The 23,667-nt window shown below is 38.7% G+C and overlaps 1 protein-coding gene across 1 annotated transcript; it reads left to right on the top strand.

Moving 5' to 3' along the window:
• Positions 1–4,976: 4,976 nt before the first annotated feature.
• Positions 4,977–23,226, top strand: rspry1 (ring finger and SPRY domain containing 1). The gene is made up of 15 exons (XM_084734491.1): positions 4,977–5,363; positions 5,852–6,473; positions 10,360–10,412; positions 13,652–13,764; positions 14,732–14,858; positions 15,552–15,610; positions 16,441–16,507; positions 17,052–17,183; positions 17,331–17,446; positions 17,566–17,709; positions 17,802–17,913; positions 19,173–19,275; positions 19,400–19,552; positions 20,465–20,569; positions 20,770–23,226. The coding sequence occupies exons 2-15, from the start codon at positions 6,076–6,078 to the stop codon at positions 20,864–20,866; spliced, it is 1,779 nt and encodes a 592-aa protein (XP_084590617.1). The 5' UTR covers positions 4,977–5,363; positions 5,852–6,075; the 3' UTR covers positions 20,867–23,226.
• Positions 23,227–23,667: the final 441 nt, after the last annotated feature.

Below are 23,667 nucleotides of genomic sequence, written 5' to 3'. Positions count from 1 at the left end.
AGGCCTTGCTCACTAACTCAACATTGTTGTAAATTCAGGATCAGGACTGTCAGGATCCTGTAGGACTGATGACTCTGTTTTATTGACATGTTTTCACCCCTGCCTCCCACCTTCCCACCCTGTAAGCCCTCAATGATTTGTACACATATTTTGACTGACACAGACGGTAACAGATTGACAGATGGTGAGGTAGACAGACAGACGGATGGAGAGCTAGACAGACAAACAATTAGATGTAGGGATAGACAGTTGAACAGTTAGATGGAACAACAGCTCTGTCCCTTGCCTCTGCCTGGTCCTTCCCTCACAAGAGTCTACAAAGCCCTGTGATACCAAAGAATTTTTCACTCAAGTTGAACATTTTTAACTAGCACTTACAATTTGCGCTCCATACAATGTCACCTGGCAACATCCAGAGTCGCTATCTCTGTATCTTCAGGCCAAAAAAAGTTAATGCGCCCTACTCTACAATTTCTTAATCAGTCATTAACAATCATAGGGGAAGCAGTTACTAAGAAGGATGCATGTTGAAGTTTAGTGAAATAAAGGTCAGCATGATAGCATCAGCAAAATCTTGTTTATTTTCTGTCCGCTCCACTTTCTGAGAACCATTTCATTAATTTAAGTAGAACTAAGTAAGGCAAGTTGAGGGGGGGTCTTATGACAGATAAGATGTGAGGTTGTAACATTTCTCCCAAGAGCTCCCCAGCGTAGTGCTTAACAATTCTGTAATCAAACTATATTTATATTTATTTTTAATTAAAGAGGAGTGTCCACTAACTGAAGTAATTGTTTCACTGCAGTACAGTAGATTGTTCTTCTGCCAAGGAGCTTGTATTAAATTCACCTTTTTATGAACCTAATTTCAAATAAAGTGTAAAATGACTGATATTGTGTGACATACAGGAGGCTGTAAACCTCTGATGAAATTAAAATTGTTTTTGCCGTGTAATTTCACCAGTGTAACATTATTTGTGTGCGAATATGTTGTGTCTTTGAAAGAGAGAGTCAGAGAAATGAAAATAAGTGACTTAATTCAGTGTAATGAGAATATTTCATGTATTTAATTTGAAGCTGATGATGTTTATAACTTGCCTTAGTAATTCCTCTATGACCTTATGAATTGAGCCAATAAAGTGTGCTTGGTGAACAGTACCTTATATTTCTATTTCATCTTGCTTTCTTAATTTTAAATTTATTCAATTTCATATTTTGCATTCATTCATGCTGTTAACAGTAAGATTTAATAGCTCTTCAACAATTTGGCAATAGAAGCAAAATACAATATCTCAGTGTTTCGTTGGATTTCTCTTCTTCCCCCATTTGCGAGTTTAATGTACTGATTTTGCAGAGCTTTTAGTCCACTTACCCCAATAACGGGACCCTGCTTTGTTTCCTCGTAGTTCTTATATAGGCATCATATAAAAATCTTAAAACTCCACAGCAAATTCTTAGGGCCTTTGCTTTGACCTGGTCCAGTTTGTTAAAAACTGAATTAGCAGCTGACCCAAATGCAACACACCAATAATCTAAAGTCGATCTTATCATGGCTTGATCAATCATAAGTGAGGTGTCTTTCTCCGTCCCAATCACTTCCAGCTAAATTATGTAGAATGTTTATGTTTGCACATTTATAAATTCTTTTATCATTGAGTTTTCCATGTTAGTTTTTCATCTATCCACATATCCAAAATTTCTAACACCTTAACTCTTTAAGCGATACTCATACATAGAAAGTATTGCTGTTGGAGCAAAAAATCGTGGGTTTACTTTTAGATGAGGAAATCCTAAATCCTCACTTATGTGCTCACTGAACAACCTGATCCAAGCCTTTCTGAATTTGACAGAACAGATGATCAATGTTTTTGAGTCTCCTCCAGATGGCGCCATCATCCAAGGTTACCAGGTCTGCATGACAAACCAGCCAGTTCACAGGCCAAAACCAGCCCTGAACCAGCCGATGTTGCCCAAGTGTGTGTGTGTGTGTGTGTGTGTGTGTGTGTGTGTGTGTGTGTGTGTGTGTGTGTGTGTGTGTGTGTTACACAGGATTTATAAAATAACTGCGGGTTTTAAAAAGATTGAAAGATCGGGTAAGGTGCTTAAAAATATTTTAATATTTAAAAGATTAAAACATTTAATATTTAAATGCGTTTTATGCATGTATTTATGAATGCAATGTTTTGTGGTTCCCATGGCAACCTGAGGCATAATACGTGAACGTGCTTTAGCAACCAGACCAGATAAAGACCAGATAAAGACGTCGCAAATCGTCGTGTCGGTTTACTGCATTTTGAAGGTAAAACTAGTTGATATAGTTTCATTCAGATACTTGTCAGACTGTGAAACATTACATTTCTAACGTCAGGTAACCTTGATGCTGCGTTAGCGAGCCAATAATTAGCTTAGCTTACTTGACAAACGTTACTTTAGCATCTCTTCTTCGTTTCTCTAAAGTACGACTGCAGAGAAAAATCTGCTTGTAGGTAGGTATAAAAATTTTCCTTTGGAGTAACTTATACTTTTGAAATAGAAAGTCAAGTAGGAAAGTCAAATTTAAGTTTATTTTATGATTACATGTAAAACCAATGATTGATTGATGATGACACTTTAGTATTTTTTTTGGTAATTATGTCAGCCTCTCAAATAAAGTGGGTAGAAAATATATCCCCAGTATGATCCCAGCAGTGATGTACTAACAGCTCTGTGGACAAAGCCGCAGAATCTGTCTGGACAGCACTTCTAATTTTCAGCTTTGCTGCTGGCAGAACATGATCAGTTGTTGAATAATTAAATAGCTCTGACAAACGTACTAACTTAACGTAGGGACTGACTATCACTTTTTCTATTTTGTTTGTGTTGCCTCAGCAAATAAGCCCTGCATGAGACTGGATGTGAGCCTTGGGCTGCCCATGATGTTCAGAGTTCTTGTTGAATCACCTGATCTCTCTTGGGCCGTTTATTATTACTCCCAAACCAATCCTACAAAGATGATTTAGGCTAATATCAAAGATAACGGAGAAGCACTCTGCTCTGTCCTTGTAAATTAATTGTGTTTTAGTGTTAGTTTTTAATATATTTTTTTTCATACATTTGACCTTTGATGGTAACATTGACGGCAGAGATGATAATGGATAAACAAAATAAAGAACCTCTGCATTTGTCAGTTCTACTGTACTCGTCTTCCAAAAATGAGCTTTGTCTGTGTAATCCTGTACTAAAGCTAAGGTTTGTGAATTCTGATATCAGTTCTTTTTATAGGTGTTGCAGTGATGTCAGCCTCTCAAGAACAGCAGGTGGAAAATACAAAAACCTGTGCCAACCCTGGAAATCCAGTTTTCTCCTGCATGATGACTCCAGCAGTTAAAGATGCACTGCCAACACTGTGGACAAGGCCCCAGAATCCATTGTACAGGACCACTTCCAGTGACTATGGTCTTCTCCCTCCAACCTTTGAAAGCTCACCATGTACTTTCCACCCTAAATCAAGATTCTTTGAAGACCTGGGCAAGAGCGGGATGTATCGTGACAACTCCTTCAATACAGCCCTTGACAGAAGCAGGGTGTATGACTGCCCCAATTTACAGCACACCATCTAAATTAGTTGTTGACTGAATGTAAAACCATTGCCTCATTTTGTTTTATTCTTGTGAAGTCAAAGTTCAGCATAGACCACTCTTAGTAAAACAGTGTAAATAAAAAATACCTATGCAATGTATGCACAACCTCTCTCTTTCCTTTTATTGCACCATTTGGTAGGTTGAGATCATTCATTGTTTGTGGCTTAAAGAGACATTCAGACATCGGCCACTGATTAGCGAATTCAGGATTAATTTCCTCATTGTAGAAAAAGAACAAAACCAGATTTCATTTTGTTCTGGGCTGTCACATTTGTTACACTGGATACTGCAGTTGTTTTCATTTATCTGGTTCTGTTTTTTAATACCATCACATGTGACTAGGAGTTCAGAAATCTACAACATCAAACTTGGCCCTGTGATGTCGAACCATAGAAGGACTCTTACACTAATGAACTGCAGCCTGGAACATGGACCTGGACCCTGCAGCATGAAGTCACCTAGACCACCTTCAGTTCCCTTCTGTTGTATTCTTCTTATTCCCTGACCTAAGACAAGACAAGAGTGTGTTAAGAAGTGTTAACAAATGTTGACAACAAACAAACTGATTGTCAAGACAATTTTACCATCAGTGGCACAGTGCAGATTCACTTGAGAAACTGAACCTCTTGATTCATAGTTCTTCCATTAAATTTCCTCTGTAATGGCTGTAAAGTTATGAAAAACAATTCCCATAATGTTATTAAAAAATATTCCCATAATATCACACTGACTCTTTTTTGTTTTTTTTTGTTTTATCACATCAGTGGAATTACTAAATTGTAAACTAAAATTTCAAAATTGTGACACTGTATTTTATATGTGCACTTGTGCATCACGTTATACAACATTTGTAGTATTTTTTTTTTTTTTTTTTGTAGTAAATCTTGTGAATTCTTTTAATTGTGTGCACGTATTGCGGGGAAGCTTGGCTTCGTCTGGCATCCATCAGATCTTTGTTTTGCAGCTATTGTTTTTTCCTTTCGTTTTTAAACAATAAATACAATAAACTTTTTAATAGCACACACGTCTTTGTGTTTGTACTGTAGTGTTTGTATCTACGATATGCAATATAACTTTTGATTCGGATGTGATTTTATAGCTTTAACTTGTTGCTTTTATTCTTGATTCTTACGATCTTTTTTATTTGTTACAACAATACGGTACAGAGATCGCATACACCAAACCGTGATTTACAAACAGGTTCAGTCGGCTTCACAATACATCACGGATAATGGCAGAAAGAGTGAGATTTTAATTTAGCAAAAATAGGAAACTGCGGTCTTTGCTGTACATTGACGTTGAACAGACATCCTCCTCCCTCCCTCCTCCGTCAGCCGCGCCTCCGCAGCCACAGCTGATGATGAACCTTTTAGCTGCCAACGCTACGGAACTTAGCAAGCAGCTAGCGGTGTAGCGTCGTTAAAATGTGTATGAGGTGTTAGCCAGCCGTCATATGAATGTGCTGTTTTAGACTTCAGCAAAGGTGTCTTGTGGAATATATTCGGGTCATGTAAATGTGCCTCTATACTTAACCGGCATTTGAGCACCACGCGTAGTTCATTGTTACTCACGTTAGGTAACTTGTGTAGTTTGACAGTAGGATCAAAGGAGTGTATAGCTAACCGGGCTAACAGCTAGCTCGATAGCTACAACATTACGTAGCTAGCTAGTTAGCTGTCTGTTTTAGTAACTACTTGAGTCTGGCTCGACTACGTTTGAATGCTGCTGTTTTCCAAGTGGTAGCCCGTAAGTATGCTTTTAGGTTCAAATGAAACCATTATAGGTCACTAACAACATGATAAGTGCGAGATGTGAGACTTTGTTTTCATTTGGAAGTGCTAGTGTTACAGTGCTTACTTGGTGGGTGGCTAGCTTGCTAGCCAGCTAAACTGAACAACTCTTGTTTGTCAACAATACTAAATCGTCTCAATAATTTAGTGCATAACGACTGTCGATACACTGTCACTGTATATTTAAACAGCACCACTTTAGATTGAAACAACTAGACAGCATACAGCAGCTGCTTTACTTGAGGTGGACAGTTAATGCTAATTTTCTTTCTAATTTTCTCTATTTTATTTTGATCAGACTTTGCAGTGATCTTGTTTCGTGTGAGTCACTTAATTCAGTTTTTCTGCTGGTAGGACATGATCAGCTGTTAAACAGCCAAATATACAGATTTTGACTTGGGACATAATTTCACTTTTTTTGTTCTGTTTGTGTTGTTTCCACAGCTATGCGAGCTCTGGATGAGAACTGGACTTCAGCCTTGGGCTGTCTATGATGTTCAGAGCTTTTCTCGTTGCATCACCTGACCCCGCTTAGTTCATTTAACCAGCCATACATCATTACTCCAAACCAATCTGTAATCTCTGCTCAGCAACAGTATGATCATTTACGCTGACCCCACCCAGCCTACTGGGATAACAATCCCCCAAAACCAAGCTCTCCAAATGATATGATAGTAGCCGCTTGGATCACTTTCTGTGCCTGCAGGAGCCTTGCACGGGTTCTGCTCTTCCTTTCGTCCTCACACTCCCTTCCTCCATTGTGGGAGTCCCTTGCCAGTGTGGTCTCCGGCACTGGAACCATGGGTAACAGCTGTGTGTGCCGGGAGGACAGTGATTTGGAGGACCATCACCATGGGTCAACAAGAGCGACCCGAGGACAAACTAGACGGGTGGATCATGGTACGGCTGCAGGTGTTGACACTGTGGAGGCTCGGAGCAGTCGACCCAGGGACCCGGTTAGGCCACCTCGCCGAGGGAGAGGGCCACATGAACCAAGACGGAAGAAGCAGAATGTGGATGGCCTGGTGCTGGACACGTTGGCTGTCATCAGGACACTTGTAGACAAGTAAGTCTAATAAGAGTAATGACATTAATAAGATACAGATGATTAGAGTCAGAGTGGACTGTGCAGTTTTTAATTATTATTAATAATAATTCATATTCTATAGATTCAGTAATGGTGTATGTTGTGAGCTCTGATAGTATTTCAGCCAAAAAAGTAAACTTTAAACTTGAACCAATGTCATTATGATGTGTAAGCAGCAACATGAACATCCTGATGTTTAGTTGGAGAAGTACTGTCCATTATAAGTTTCAGTACTTTTTATAGTGCTGTTATCATTTACATGTGGCTACTTAAGCACTTAAAGTAGTACTAACTATAGATGTGGAGCAGCATCAGGGTAGCTGCATTGCAATGGAAAATTAAACAAGGCACACTAGCATATTTACTAGGTGTGTTGGCTCTGCACAAATGGGCTTCCTTGATCCCAGAGTTCATTTTTACTCAGTGAGATGATGATCACTCAGTCCACAGTCACTGCTGAATCTGAATAGAATCATAAAAAACACTGAAGTTGATGTCTTACAGTATAAGCATCACATGGGTTGGTTCTGTTGTCACAAACACCCAAACATAACATCTGTCTTTGACAAGAATTTTGAAGGAGTAGTGGGTACAAACTAAAGTATTGCCTTTGAGATGACTAAGTCCTGTGTCTGTTTTTTTTTGGAACAAAGAGCACAGTACAATATTTTGTGCAGAAACCACGGCTACAGTTTACTTCAGGTCCCCCTATTTCACATTGTTAAGCTGTATATAAACAACAGGTGTTTTATAACACATTGTAACATATGCTGTTACAGTTTTTGAAGTATTTGTCAATAACTAATAACTCCCGTTGGGCACCCGTAAATGGATAATGAATATCAGTGTAGTAAAAACCAGTAGTGATAATATAAAATCGATCGTCATGGGGAAGTTTTAATTGTTAACATGTGAAGATCTCCGTAAAGCAACAGATGTTGAAAGACCTACTGGAGTGCACCACAACTGCCAGACGCAACCAGCTCTAGGTGAAACAAGATTTCAAAATGAAGCAGTTGTTGATCATTTGCAGCCCCTAGCGGCAAGTAAAGAAGTGTAAGAAGTCGGCTGTCTATGGTTGAATAAAATGGAGCATTAAACAAATAAATAAATCACTGTCTCGCAGTTATATGCCTGTTTATATCCGTGTCTGTCCAGACTCATATAATGTCCAGTATGTAGCGAAGACTTTTAAGGACTTTAATATGGAACTCACCGCTATATTAAAAATATCCTTATCGCTGCGCACAGCTACATTATTATTGACACTACACAGGGAGACTTTAAGTTAAGTCTTATCAGTATCCCACTGGAAATATCGAAAAGGTATTCTCCTCTATAATAATACAGTATGTGAACCAAATAACTTGATAACTTAAATATCAGATGAATTTTGAATTCTTATACGTACTGTGGAGTGTGATAGGAACACTGCAGTCAGTGTTGTTAGAGCCGCTCTCTATACTGTGCTTTTGTCAAATATTGATTGTGTGGGCTGTGTTGTACCTGTCTGGGTAGCAGTAGCATCAAAAAAAAAATATCTATGGCACATTCATATCTTCTTGTCACGCTTTGACATTTTTATTGCAGATCACCAGCAACAAGGTAGCAGCTTCACAAATCACACCTTCTTCATCTTTATCTCCCATCGTGTCTACTCTAAACTGGGGAATAAATTGTTCTTTTTCCAAGAAACAAAATTTCTCACCATAATGAAGTATAATAGCAAAAATGCACAACTGCACACAGTTCATGAATAATCATTCATTCATTGTCCATAACCGATTATCCTTGAAGGGTTACGGGGGGACTGGAGCCTATCCCAGCTGACATTGGGTGAGAGACTGGGTACACCCTGGACCCTGCCAGAAGTTCATCGCAGGGGTCATAAATAGATTGATAATAAATAAAGTAATTTCACAAGATAGCTGTCTAAAACATAGAAATGGAAAGTTTACAACTTTTACAAAACATATCAGGCACCAAGTGAACTACAATAACTGATTTTCTTTTCAACTGAATTAACACAATACAACAAGCAGAATTGTTCTTATAACAGGACTTATCTTTATTAATTATTTTTTAAGTGCACTCTGCAGTTAATCAGTTCTGTATGTTGGTGATAATGTGCCAGCAGCCTGACCTTGCTTATTTTCCCACAGAGATGGGTAGATTGGTGTGAAATGCTCCAAGCAGCTGTAACAGGTATCATTGGCTTAAAACTTTTAAGGGAGGATTAAGTGTGGGGGTTTTTTGTACTGTTTCCTCTTTTGTTGTAATGATGACTTGCTGCAATGATGTAGCAAGATTTGCATCTTCTTCCACTGAACTATTATTCTCGTTGGACTAAAGCCATTCAGCGTGGTCCTTTGGGGTTTTCTTCAGCATGGATTTGGTTGGCTTTGAGAACAAAATATGTTAACAGTGACTTTTCAGTGTAGCACAGTTCAGAAAATGTCCTATTCCAATGAAAATATTAGTAGCAGCAGCAACAACCTAGTAATATGCCTAATTTTAAAAAGAAGCCATTTTTTATTCTCCTTTCTATGAACCTGGCCGCTAGAGTATAAGAGAGTTGAGGCCTGGCATAGTGTGAAGTTGTATTTCTTGAGTTCCTGCAATAAATAAGTCCAGCCTGCAAAGAAACTCCTCTTTACCAGCTTTAGGTAGAACTGAAGAATTTATTTTTAAATTATCCTGATTTATGCTCATTAGGACATAAATTAACCTCTCTGTGCAGCCTCATGTACCTCTTTACCATATCTACATGACTATTCTCAGATGAAAATAAACAATACGTAAAAATAGCAATAACAGCACAAAAAACAAAATCATTCATCAGCATACAAAAAAACCCACTAACAATGATACCAGCAAAGATAACCTAAATTAAAGAGATAGGTCTTCATTTTCTTTTCAAAAACTCCAAGGGAGTTTGCTTTTCTAAGATCCATGGGGAGGATGTTCCTAAAAACAACCTTGCCAGATTTATTATGGGACATTTTAGGAATTTCTGAAAGAGAGGCAGTGTAAAATATGATAGTTCTCATTTGGACATAAAATGAGAGGCAGCCACTGATATGATGGCGCTATATTATTATATAAGATATACATATATATATATATATACGATAATATGTCCTAAGTTAAAGAAATCAATTCTAAAAGAGAGAGGTTAATTACATTTCAAGGTTGAGGTTCAGTATTTTTTGCAGTTGTTGTAACATGAATGTAGTGGAGAAGACATACATTGCGTGATCTTCAGCACATGTGCATACACAGGTGTGCTTGCAGACTTGCGCTGAACATGCTGAGATCCTGTAGTTAAATTACTTGGGGGAAAAGGAGTCAGAACATGACAAATTTAGCTACAGCGTGTTTAAGCTTCACACCCTTTTCCACAGTTTGACTTCTTAGCATGTGTTTGGAAATCTGAGGATCAAGCTTACTGATATGGCTGTTTAAATGAAAGTGATCCTCAGCTTTGGATGAGCCATGACAAGCGACAGTAATAGCAGCATCATGAAAAACAACACCCACTGAAGTAAATCCATCACAATTATATGCTTTTCCTTAACCTCTCCATGGGAAAAAATACTGTCCTTAGCCATTACAGCAGTCACAGAAATGCACAAAGGCTGACCCATTTGTTTATATTATTGCAGATGCAGGGATCACAGGGTCATAAACACTTGATGAATTTGCTGGTTGACTGCTTTTAAGAGTTGCACTACCTCCATTTGTGTAAAGCATGCACATAAATAAAAGCACATGTAACCAAACATGGAGTAGAGTTTGTAATATAAGGCATTCAGGTAAACCAGACCAATATTTAATTCTGTGCAAACTCTGTTTTGTTTTTCAGTGACCAAGAGCCCCCTTACTCCATGATTACTTTGCATGAGATGGCAGAGACAGGTAAGGAAAAAATGAGAACACACACTGAAACACTGCTTGGATTTATCAGACAGCAGTGTTTCCACACAGCAAATGAAACGCCACTTTTTGAAAAGCTGGTACAGAATGCACTAAGGTTGTCAAATTATAAATACTCCAATACTTCACAGTACTACATTGTTTAAAACAATACAATACTAACTTTCAATGGTACAGATATAAACCTCTGTTCAGTTCAGTCTTTATTATCTTGCCTGAAATACGGCTTGCAGCAAAACCACAGTTTTTCAGCATCATTATTGTGTGTAGTAGGGGTGTGTATCTCACTGACTGAGACCAATTCAATACACATCTCAATACAAGTTCAACGATACGATATATCTTAAAATTTTTAAATGGCCAAAAGTGGGTTCAAATCAATTCAGCTCCGTCACAATATGATTCGATATGATGCAATACAAGACAATGTAATGTGTGAATCTTTACATTTTGATTCAACTAATGCTACATTTGTAGAGTGCTATTAGTTACAAAAAGACATTCTGATAGTTTTACTAAATATAGTAACAGGAGAGACAGAGAGAAGGAAACGTTACAGTGGTGTTAACATCTTATTATGAGTCTCTTGTAAATGAGATACTGTAGCCTAAATGAGAATCTGTGAACAAACTTTAAAACTGTTTAAAATATTAGTATTTTTGCAGTAGGATGATATTCTACTCTGTTGCATATGAAGAGTGCTGTAGTTTGGATTAGTGTGGGGTAACACTGATGCTCCATGTTACCTGCTCTCCCAGTGACATGATGTCTCTGTGGTTCAGACTTGTGGCTCTGTGCTATGCTTTCTGACGTTTTGCATAAATGATTTGCAGCAGTGTTCCTTATCTTTCTTATGAAACCCAAACTTATTCTGGTAGTGTGACGTGGTACAATGTCACTTTTGTCACTGTTTTCAGCACGGCCTGTTTTGAGGAAATGAAGAGAGGACACAGGAGAGAGAGGGGGGAGCGCTTGTTTTGTGTGAGCGCAGCAGCAGGTGTCCAGTGAGAGCAGTGCAGGCAGAGGCAGGAGGAGAGAGAAACAGAGGAAAGTTACAGCAGCAGCTCCCTGATGCCAAAAATGAAACATATGCACGTCATAATGAGATGTATCGATATGCTAGTGCAGCATCGATTCGTTTTCCGATTCATGTTCAGCTTTTTACTGATACAGTGGGTCTGAACCGAAATCTTACACATTTAAGTCTGATGCATTAGATGCATGAGTGAATCGTTACACCCCTAGTCTGCAGGTTTTTTATTTTAAAAAAGAAACAAATTCTTTTTTTCTTTTCTTTTTTCATTTTGGGTGCATAGGAGTGTTTTTTTTTCTTTTTGTCATGGTATCTAAAGTATCTGAATATTGTTTTTTTTTTTTGTTTTTAATGGTTAAGAGGTTATAAAATGGGGAACAGTGGAAAAATTAGCTATATTCAAAAACCATAATGTAGCAAGGTGACTTATGGTTTTGTTGATTGAGATATGTCTTGGTTGGCTTTTAGTCATATACACAACTCCTCAGGCATGAAGTCATGGAGATTGCCGTTTCTTCAGGTTGAAGTGAAATGATCCACTAGACTGTACAGTTAGGTTATGTCACAAATTATTTAGGGAATTTCTAATTTCCACTTACTGGTGAGGAGTCCCAGGGATTTGAACGAGCCTTTTCTGAATATGCTATCTCATCACCCTTGTGGGATGCTGTTGGGTTGTTTCTTACAACTGCTGAGCCAGTGATGTTACAGTTGCTTAAGCAGCAGACAGTCGCAGTCCTCTTCCTCTGTTCAGTGATGGCTCAGTTTGACATGTGTAGCCTCTTTGACACCACATGCAAAACACTCTGTCCACAATACATACATATGTTTCAGTATTCAAATCATGTGGTGTTGTGTTCAAGAAACACAATTTTAATTTTAGGACCAAAATGTACAAAACATACACAAAGAAGGTGGTTTGAATGAGAAGTGAAAGAGGCCATTTATGTCAAAGTGTGGAAGCCTTCGCTATAGAGGGCCACAACACCACCTGTCTGCTGCTTACAATCCTACAGTAATATTGCTTCCTCAGCATTTCTCCAGCACACATAGTGGCCCAGCCTGGGGGGATGTTACATCACCTGGGGAAGGGACATAGTCACGAGTTACACTGCAGACATCATGTGTTGGCCACTACTTACATTGCTACCCTGATCATGTGAACTATGTCTAAATAGGATTGACATATTTTTCTATTTCTAATGTTCCAGAAGGATATTTTTGCTAGTTTGTGCAGCAAGTATATAGAATATAATAGAGTTGCTTTATTCTTATTTTGCCAGTAATTTACAGGTCTGATTCTCATTTGGGTTTGTGTAAATTTGAAGCTTCAGTTGATGTTTGTTTGTGTGTGTCCTTGGTTTGTTTGTGCTTTCTTGTGCATATGGTGAATGTTGCTGTCATGCTGTGTGTGTTTGTGTGTATGCTTACGCGGTAGCCTTTGAATTCTTGTGTTTGGGCCTTGTGTCTTGCACATATGGTGTTTGATGCTCACATGGCGTGGTGTTGTGTGGCTTGACAACAGCCAAGTTTGGTATTAGCTTGCAGATACTGAACCCTGAAGGCAGCCAAATAGCAAGTCAGTCAGTCAGCCAGCCAGTCATTTTCTGTTTGTCATGTGTTATGATGTTACATTATTCATCAGCCAGTTGGCTGAGGCTTTCATAAGTGATAGTGTTAGAGAGGGAGAGTTTCTTACTGAGTCATCTAATGGACAGGAAATTGATTTTTTTTAGTATTTACGATACTCTCAATCCAGGGGCCTGTCTCACTTTGTGATTTCAGCACATTTCAATTATCTTTGTGTTATCTTGTTTTAGTTTTTCTCGTGTTTCTTAAACAAAAAAATCTATTGAAGACTGTAAGCTACAAGAGGGAGACAAAGGTTTTATCCTACTACTGTATTTTTCATTCATCATTGGGTAAAAAGTTTCTCCATCTGTTTTTTCCACTGAGACCACTGTGTTTTCCCATAGTTTACTGAGTAGGAATTTAGATTCTGAAATGCACTCAATGATAGAATCTTATTTATTATTAAAGCACCAGGTAAGTAAAATATTCTCTGATATTGCTTAATGCAGTCAGGCAGAGTTGTTTTGTGTCTATGTAGTAGGATTTATTACTGAGGTGCGTGGTTCAATAAATTCAGTCAGCTGAGTCTTAGGTCAGTCTTTTCCTTCTCCCTCAGATGATGGTTGGCTGGAAGTTGTCCAGTCTCTGATTCGAGTGATCCCATTGGACGATCCGCTTGGCCCTGCAGTAATCACCCTACTATTGGATGAGTGTCCCCTGCCCACAAAGGTTAGTGGCTTATGTGTACATGTGTTTGTGTGTCAAGGGTGTGTGCCAGAAAAGTTGTTAGCTGAAGCTAGCTAAATGATTATTGAACACCAGACATCATTGTGTTAAACTAAACTATAAAATATATATATATAAATATTAAATATTTTAATAGAAATAGATAATCAACTTGTTCAAAGCTCCTTCAAAAACAGATCATAGTCAACTTTAACTACTGTGTTCCTTCATTGTTTTCTTTTGGCCTCTGCTTTCTACCCCCTCTTTCTCGCTCCAACTCTTTTTTCCCCTTTGAACAAATAAAATCTGGTTAGGACCCCCTGCTTCTCTGTCCAAAGTAACCTGAGGACAGAGGACATACTATGACACTCTGAACAGTATGAACTCTGTACTCTTTATCCTGAAAGTCTGAAAGTGTTGGCACTGCAGCTCAGCATTTGGATGATATTGACTGATTCTGGTTTCTGGTGCATCAGTGACTCTGTGTGTCCCTGTTAATATAGTAATCTAAATGTTTTAATGTGGTGTGCTCCCTCCAGCTGTTGATCCAGACTCACTGTCACCTCTATTGTGTGTATGTTTCTGACTTAGCCTACTTTTGGGGAAATTTAGTCTGCAAATCAGTTTACTGGGGACAGCTTGGGGACAAAAGGCAGGTTACCAATTGGGAAAAGACTGATTTTTGGGTCAGTCGTTAAGGGTAGGGTTAGGTTACAGTTTGGAAAAAGTCATCATCCAAATGTGTGTCTGTGTGTGTCCGCTCATCACTGCATTTTGCCCACATTTGACTTTATTACTTTACACCTTAACCTGTTTTGCAGCATTTTCCAATACAATCATGTATGGATTTGGAAATGTGACTCAAAGTGTAATGTTAAATCTCTCCACCCTCTTAAACTTTTGTATTGTTTTGTAGAAACTGTGTGTATATGACCTTCATTAGAGTAACTGCTCCATCCCTTCTCTACAGGATGCTCTTCAAAAACTCTCTGACATGTTGAGTTTGAGTTCGGCTGTAGCACGACAGGATGCTCTAAACCCTGCTAAACACAGAAACACCACAGCTGTCCTAGGATGCCTAGCAGAGAAACTGGCTGGTACAGTCCACATTTACACACTTAATAATTTTCATCCTCAATAGTCTTGCTCCTCACTGCTTCTACTTGCTCACTTTAAACTATGAAAGTCTGTGTTAGTCAACTCTGCATTAACATTCACTCAATTCCTAACCATAAATTAAAGTTGTTTGGTGGTAATTTTACTATTTTTACTGCTTAAAAGGATAGGATTTATTGAAGTTGCTTGGAGAAGTTGAAGAAAGTTGTCGCGATTGCAGTATGATTCATGATTAGTAGGAATAATCATTTTTGATAATCATGATGATGTTACATTTGTTGTGGTCTGTCCCGACAAACATGTTTATTTACATCTGCAGAACAAGATTTGTAGGTCAAGGCATCTGTAATCTATAATGCTATTTCGTCTCTCAGTTTTCCTTCATCAAAAAATTGCAGTTTCTGCAGTCTGAATATTGCACTTGGCCATACTACAATTTTGATAATATTTTGATTAATTGTGCAGTTTTAATTTATTCATTTATTTCGTTCTTGCCATTTCATCATTACCTGCATACCTGGCTGCTACCAAATTTTCCCCTTTTTTTTACTTGACCTAAGAAACATCGTCTTAGATCATAAAACAGTTTTACAGAGTTTTACAGAATCACAGTCTGAAGCAGTTCTTTTTCACTTCTACTGTGTTTTGCTCTGTCTATTATTATAATTTTTTAGGTCCGGCCAGCATTGGATTGTTGAGTCCTGGAACCCTTGAATACCTTCTAGAGAGTCTGGTGAGCAAACACACACATTCTCTCTCATACGCACACATTTGATAGCTGTAGTTATACTGTCCAGCAGTTTGTGATAGTAGAAAAAACACTGGATGAGAAGCTGATTCTGTGTTTAAAGTCAGAGTTGTGATGTAAGAATGTCTTAAATGAATGCATGAGGGATAGTTTAACCATGTCAGACAGCCACAGGCATCATTTGTTGTCTGATAAAGAGAGCAGTGAAACCTGTAGAAGCGTTTCTGTTTTCACCACTCTACTACTACCCTTTCAAATTGTTTTATTATTCATCAAATCTGAACCTCACTGTTTTCAACAGTGCAACAAAAGACATCTACAAGTTGGCACCTTTAAAAATGTTACGCACCTACTTGTCAGGGAAGCCCTTCTGTGTTACCTTTGAAAATGTTTTTTAATGTGAAGTAGTTGCAGCAAGTGTTGAGGAGGACTTTGGAAAGAAAGAACAAGAATAAGGAAAATTTCTTTACTCTTGTTCTTTCTTTCTTTATCCTTTAGATAACTGGTATGTGCGTGACTGTCTGAGCTAACAGATGTATGTAGGTGGATGTTCTTAGGAGAGTTTGTCCGGGAAGGTAGACATAATGATGGTTGTGTGGTCAATAAAATGAAGTCATAGTGAAACTGTGACATGGCTGTGATTTACAAAACTCTCATCTAACCTCTGTCCATGGAAGCATGCTCACTGTGAATTCATAACAGAAACCGTGATTATACAATACACTGTGCATTGTTATTGTGTGTTGTTGTATCGGTCAAAAAAGCGCAAACTGATGATGATTTCTTTTCTATGTTTTCTGAAAATCTCCCTCCAGAGCTCTGAGGCCCACCCTACTGTCATGCTGTTTGCTCTCATCGCTTTGGAAAAGTTCTCCCAGACCAGTAGGTTCACTCACTGTGTTTTAAGGCTTTTTCATATTAAATATTCATGATGAGCAAAGTGAAAACTAGTGACTTCCTTACAAAAGATTACCAAGATGAGATTGAAAGTGACCTTATCAAAGAAATGAGCAGAGGCTACTGTTGCCATGACAACAGGCATATACAGTGTCTCCGCTTTCTTCTACTTTCCTTGTGGTGATTTGTTTGCTTTTACAGATGAAATATTATGCTGTGAGGCAGAGACAAAGATGTTGTGTTGTTCTTTAACAGTTTCTACTGTTCATTTCCAAACCTGGAAAATCTGGCTCTGTAGTCTCCACCTGCCATTTGCTTCCATTGACATAGATGACACTGCTGCAACTTTTATCTGCAATGTTTTCAAATAGTTTGTTTGGAATTTTTGAACTGGCCTTTGCACTTAGAGCAGATAGACCATTAAAGGCATCTTTCACTGAAGTCATATTTATTGTATCCTTGACGGAGATTTATTTGGGGATTTGTTTGGCTGTTTTAACTTATGCCTGGTGCATTTTCTTACCCTCAGGTGAGAACAAACTGACGGTGTCTGAGTCATGTATCAGCAATCGACTTGCTGTCCTGGAGTCGTGGGCAGACCAGCCTGACTACCTGAAGAGGCAGGTTGGATTCTGCTCACAGTGGAGCCTTGACAACCTTTGTGAGTAGCTCCATGTTTTCAACATTGTATGTTTGCATAGGATCACATGCTGAAGAGACGGGACCACAGCAGTCTCTTTACTTACATGTTTGTATTTGCGAGTCACTGAAGATGGGAATCTTGTTTCTTCTGTTTTCCTCCGTCCAGTCCTAAAGGAGGGTCGTCAGTTCACCTATGAGAAAGTCAACCTCACCAATATCAACGCCATGCTCAATAGCAACGATGTCAGCGAGTACCTCAAGATCTCCCCCACTGGACTAGAGGTTAGTCTTAGGCAGAATTCATGAATGTACATGCAGCTGATTTTAATGTTTTTCACGAGTACATATACAATCTGAATGGTTTGTGAGTGTTTTCTCTTTTGTTTTGCTCCCTTGCTCAGGCACGATGTGATGCCTCGTCCTTTGAGAGTGTGCGCTGTACATTCTGTGTGGATTCAGGCGTTTGGTACTACGAGGTGACAGTCATTACATCTGGAGTGATGCAAATCGGATGGGCCACCAAGGACAGCAAGTTCCTCAACCATGTACTTATCTTCCTTGTCCTTACTTTTCAGCTTTGCTACATTCTGTTTTACTGCAGTCACACAATTGAACCTTTTGTATGTGTGTGTTACAGGAGGGTTATGGGATAGGAGATGATGAATACTCATGTGCGTATGATGGCTGCAGGCAGCTCATCTGGTACAACGCTCGCAGTAAAGCTCACTCTCACCCCTGCTGGAAGGAAGGTATGCACTGCACACAAGGACACACAAATATTCAAAATCTTTTTATTGAGAACAAATTTTCCAGGGTTGGGAGGATATTATTATAAAATGTACATCAATGTAATATTCTATAAAAATATAGGCAATGACATTGATGACAGAAAAACAAAAACAAAAACTGGTTATCAAAGAGAAGAAAAGGAAAAAGGTACATCTCTCCTTAATCAAGTGTTCTTTTCCATGTCAAGAGTAGAACTAGAGGGCACACTACTATATTGTTTGGGTGTAAAAGAGCTCCCCAGATTTTATAGAATTTTTCCTCAGAGCCACTGATTGAGATGTGTATCATCTCCACTTTAAGGCACAACATTATCTCTCAAAGCCACTAATTAAGTGTGGGCAGGGTAGCATCCCTCCACTTGAGTAAGGCTGCATGTCTGGCCAAAAGCAAGTCAAAGGCAACCATGCAGTGCTTGGCAAATGTCAAATGAAGATTGTTTCTAGTAGTAACGCTATGCAGGGCTAACAGAGGGTCTGGGTCGAGGTTCTTCTTGCGGATGCTGGAAAGAGTGTGAAAGACATCACTCCAGAATGTTTGTAAGCAAGGCCACAGCCAGTACATGATAAGGGTAGCATCACTGTTTTCACATTTGTTGCAAGTCAGGGAGATGTCAGGTTAGATGCTAGACAATTTCACCTTGGACATGTGGGCCCTATGAACTATCTTAAATTGCACAAGACAGTGTCTTGCACAAAGTGAGGATTTGTATATTGTTGTGAGGAGAGAATCCCTTTGGTTTGCCGATAATGTACGTCCTAAATCACGTTCCCAAGCTATTTTAATCCTGTCCAAAGGTGGACATGTTAGCATAGAAATTTTCCTGTACTGTGTTCACATTGCACCCTAAGATAGTGGGTCAAATGACTGGAATGTGTTGACAGGATTGTAGTGTAGATTGTAGGCAGGACACACACAAATATGACTTAGGGTGACTGTTTTTCATATTTCTGAAATGTATACCTTAGAGAAAATTTGAAATTGTTATCAGTTTGAGCAGTAGAAGAGAGGGGACACCACACTTTAAATGCCAGATTCATTTGTTTAGAGATTGCTTTATTGTTTTAAGTGTCTCTGGAGGGTTTTGTGTTTTTAGCACCCACACACTGCTGCCACCGCCAGCATTCAGGCTCTACTTTGCCTCCCACATGGACGGATAATAGTAATAAAAGCTACCAACGCTTAATTCTGCTGCATGTGTGTTTCTGTGTGTCCTGTTTAGGAGATGCAATCGGCTTCTTGTTGGACCTCAGCAAGAAGCAAATGATCTTCTATCTGAACGGACATCAGCTGCCACCAGAGAAACAGGTCTTCTCCTCTGCCACGTAAGTCTACACACCCGTCTCTCTTTTTGTGCTGCCTTTCCCTGCCTTCTTCCTCTTCTTTCTACTGTCCCCATCTATTCTCAAATTAACTTCTTTTGTTTCCTTCATCTCTGTGCCTTGTCAGGTCCGGTTTCTTTGCAGCAGCCAGCTTTATGTCATACCAGCAGTGTGAGTTTAACTTTGGGGCCAAGCCTTTCCGTCACCCACCTTCTGTCAAGTTCAGCACCTTCAACGACTTTGCTTCACTGCTACCCAGTGAAAAGATCATCCTACCCAGGTGAGAAATGAAGCTGGTCTGCATAATTTGGAAAAACAGTATGTATCTATCATCTTACCCAACTGTTTTCTGACTGGTGAATCATTTGTTTTTATATAGCAGCCAACACGTAGGTTTTGCATGATACAAACACGATTCATCTTTTGGGGTTGCTCCAGTGTACATAGAGTATTTTAGTCACTCATTAATTTGTTGGCCACAATAAACTAGCTCTTAGATTTTTTTTAAAGGACTTTATTGACACCAATTAGACAGTGATCTGAATAGAGCAATATAATTTCAGGAGATGGTCACATACCACTTTTTATAGTCAAAAACAGACCTTTCTTATGGCAAACACTTACTTGTGGCTTCCTTCAATATCCTGTAAACTGTGTCAGTGACCCACCATCCACAATACTCCACACAAAAATTAAATGACCACTTAATTTCCTATTAATATTGCTTATTACGTATGAGTTTGACAGAGCAAAATGTCTGCCATGTGAAGGGTATACGGCCCTGAAATAAATCTTTGTGAATCTAAAAATGGTCAGATTTATTTGATTCAGTTAGAAAGTTGTTGATGCCACTCTACAACAGACCTCTTACCCTGAAAAACTATTTACTTGTTGATCTATTCACACACCTTGAGTATACAATTAGAGCAAAGTTGGGTAGGAACATTAACAAAATGAAAAAATAACAAATTTTAAGGGGCTGCACTTAAGTTGTTTACTTGCCCTGAAAAGTTGTTTACATTCATCAAAGTGGCAAGTGAATATGTTAAAATTCATTATGTACGGACTTGTCACAGTTTATGTACACCATGCCAATTTTCAAAGCTAAGTTTCCATTACTGTACACAGACAGAAACAGCTTTGAATACATGTCTGTAAATGGAAGCATTTATGTGTTTTGTATGTTTCCCAGACACCGGCGTCTGGCCTTACTAAAGCAGGTTAGCATCCGAGACAACTGCTGCACACTGTGTTGTGACGTCATGGCTGACACGGAGCTGCGGCCTTGTGGACATGGGTATGTATGCATCTTCTCTAAACAAACAATGCCACACTATTCAGACTGCTATTATAGGTCCAAATATTTGGACAGGATTTGACTGAGCTCGTCTTGTAAATAATGTTAGACTAATACCCAAGACAATTTCCCTCAAGCATTTTTGGTGGCTTGCTAATAAAATCTTCCTTTATGTCCACTCCCCCCCCACCTTTTTGCAGTGGTATGTGTATGGAGTGTGCCTTACAGTTAGAGACGTGCCCGCTGTGCCGCCAGGACATCCAGACCCGCGTCAGACTCATTGCACATGTCTCCTGACACACTTCCTGCCCCTCGTCCAATAAGGAGAGACACACAAGCCCTACAGCCTCCTCCTCCTCTAATCCCCTCTCACCCGACAGGGCTATGAGGATGGTGCCACAGTGTTGTGATGATACCAGAACTGTGACTTCTGGTAAGAGGAAGAGAAGATGGAGAAGTGGAGGGAAGAAAGGGAGGAGATGAGAGGAGGGGAATTTAAATCACAGCTGGATCCCTGGGATCTTTCCCTCATTTACCTACATCTCCTCTTTTCTATCCTTTTGACAACTCACTGCAGAAGCTGGGCCAAGAATTGTCAACTTTCTACCAACAGTGTGTTTTACAGACAAAAACAGCAGAAGTGAGGAGCAGAAACATTTTAACCAGATTACAGAACTTCTCATCTGCAAGCCCCTGCATAGAGTTATCAGACATCCTTTCTATGATATGAGGATCCCACTGCGCTTTCAGCCCAGAGGCTACTACTATTTAATCCCATCACCTGTCATATACATGTCTGCAGATCTGAAAGGGCTTGGTAGCAGAAAAGAACACAGCCTGTAGTACAGTATTAAACCCAAGGTACAGATAAATTTGAGATGAATCTCATTTTCACTTTTTTGGGTATACAAATGCGAATTATGGTGTTCTCGAGGTAGCATTTTCATTATCTTTTCTCAAGGTTTTACTAACTCCTACTCTGTGGTCGGCTTGGTGTCAGAATGTGAAAAGTTGCAGAATTATTCCTTGAGTTAAGTTTCCTGATACAGTTTACAAAAGCAAATGTTAAAAATCAAATCAGATGTTACACAACTGAACGTTAATGACATAATTGTTGTTTTACAACGAGTAAACAAAAAAGAAAATGAAATACTTGAATCTGTATTAGATCTAATTGATTTTCAGCATGGCTGACCCTGCTGCTTTTTGTGCTTTATCGTCTTTGCTCAGATGTTATTTCCTCTGTCTCGGCCATGTCTGTAAAAACCACAACAAATAAATACACAGGGAAGAGAATTTACAGAAAGTCAGTCTGTAAATTAAATAATTTTTCTCCTCCAATTATAAGTCCTTATGTTTAAAGAGACAGTGATGGGGTTGTATACAATTGAATTTCCACCACCATCTTCTGAATTTGTCTGGGATTGCTTGATTGGTGCTCACAGTGTGGCAACAACTTGTACTGCAGCTCCACCACGAGTCAGGCTCATTTTAGGGGAAGCAAAAAAATATGTCTTAATTTTGGATTGTGCTGACAAACCTATGCGTCTGTATCAAGACGACTATTTTCAATTCATAAGATGTGATTTAATTTTGTATCATAAATGATGGCGAATACCGATGTAGGAACTTGGTTGAGAGCTACAACAGCCTTTGTTGATTGACAGTGTTTTATTAGCCCATCAGTAAATTGTTTAAAACAAATGTGAAATGTTTAAGTGAATTGTTTTTCCTCTATCTGTTTACTAAATATCCCAGGGTCATTCCTAAGATGCTGTCACTTCAGGTCTGATTTGGCAGTGAAATATTTGACATACATTAGCAAAGAAACTACCCATACTACAGTCACATGATCTAAAGAGTGTGTGTTTCAGTACTGGGACAAATGTGTATTTCTGTTTCACTTGCTACAGACCACAGCACTCTTAGTGGGATATCGTGCTTAAAGAATTGATCCTGTCAAAAGAAGTTTGTCAGATTGGAAGTGTATCTTTCAGGTGAATGGTTCAGACTGAATAAAATGTGGTTTCCCTCTGTGCTTTATATAACAGCACATCTCTCTGCTCTCATTTTGCAATTTCTCCATCTTTCTCCCTCTGTCTTTTTAAGAACCTCATGTTTTTGTCTGTCTTTCTGTCCATCCTTTACTTGAAGCATCTCTGGGTTGACTGATTGACGTTTGTATTTGGAAACAGCTGATAAACATGTAAGAGACTGATTCAAGAAAAAAAAAATCTATTTGTACGATTTAAAAAAAAATCAATGACATTTCAAACTATCAGACTGAATCATTTTGAATTTATTTTGGTCAAATTGTTTATGAAAGAGTTAGTACTCCACCAAATTGCATGAACAGGATCTGTAAAATCATTCAGACTATACTGGAATGATTTCTAAACGATAACATGCATCTCTCAGTATGACAAAAGACTGGTCTGGTCACTGTTTGCTAGCTTGTATTTCCTGATGCACCTTATACATGCAGGTGAGAGAAATTATATAGTTGGAGATGAAGTTCAGGATTGTAAAGAATAAGTTGTGAGTTGTATTTAAAACATCATAAAGGAATTTTGCCCCAGAGTTCCCAAAGATGTGATTGATTAAAGAATTGTTGTTTCCTGGATTGTGATATTTGTAATAAATGTATGTACATGTGATATTTGTTTGTATGAGTGTTTTTATATACTTCTCAATCACCTTTTGTCGCAACACTGGCTTTCTAGTTGCAGAAACACCTGGCTTTAACGTGTGTGAGTAAACAATATGTGTACTAGATCTTATTACATATGTGTCTCAGACTTAAAGTCTTGAAATATCAGTCGATCACAACCAAGATACTAATGATAAATGTTAATGAATAATCTGTACAGTGGTATAATCGTACTGATATTTTCTCAGATAGGAACCAATCTAGACATATTTTGTTCTACCGGAAGGGGCTTTAAGACGCACATATGTTCGCCGTTTCCTTGGCAACAACATTACGGTCGTTATTTACCAGTCACGTTAACGGTTTATTTGAACAACATGGACATCCGGGAAGGAAGTAAATAACATTAATTTAAGTAACATTAATGCAGCTCAAGAGAGGTGTAAAG

This window comes from Lutjanus erythropterus, chromosome 13, assembly GCF_056507025.1.
Source record: "Lutjanus erythropterus isolate fLutEry1 chromosome 13, fLutEry1.hap2, whole genome shotgun sequence".
In the NCBI taxonomy this organism is placed as follows: domain Eukaryota; kingdom Metazoa; phylum Chordata; class Actinopteri; order Lutjaniformes; family Lutjanidae; genus Lutjanus; species Lutjanus erythropterus.
Note: the sequence above shows the minus strand (reverse complement) of the source record. Positions and strands in the feature narration are given on the sequence as shown.

Excerpts from the sequence above, each read along its gene's own strand:
- rspry1 (XM_084734491.1), top strand. The coding sequence starts at position 6,076 with ATGATAGTAGCCGCTTGGATCACTTTCTGTGCCTGCAGGAGCCTTGCA. Across the intron at positions 6,474-10,359 it reads ATCAGGACACTTGTAGACAA|TGACCAAGAGCCCCCTTACT; the intron begins GTAAGTCTAATA and ends TTTGTTTTTCAG. Across the intron at positions 17,447-17,565 it reads TCTCCCCCACTGGACTAGAG|GCACGATGTGATGCCTCGTC; the intron begins GTTAGTCTTAGG and ends TCCCTTGCTCAG.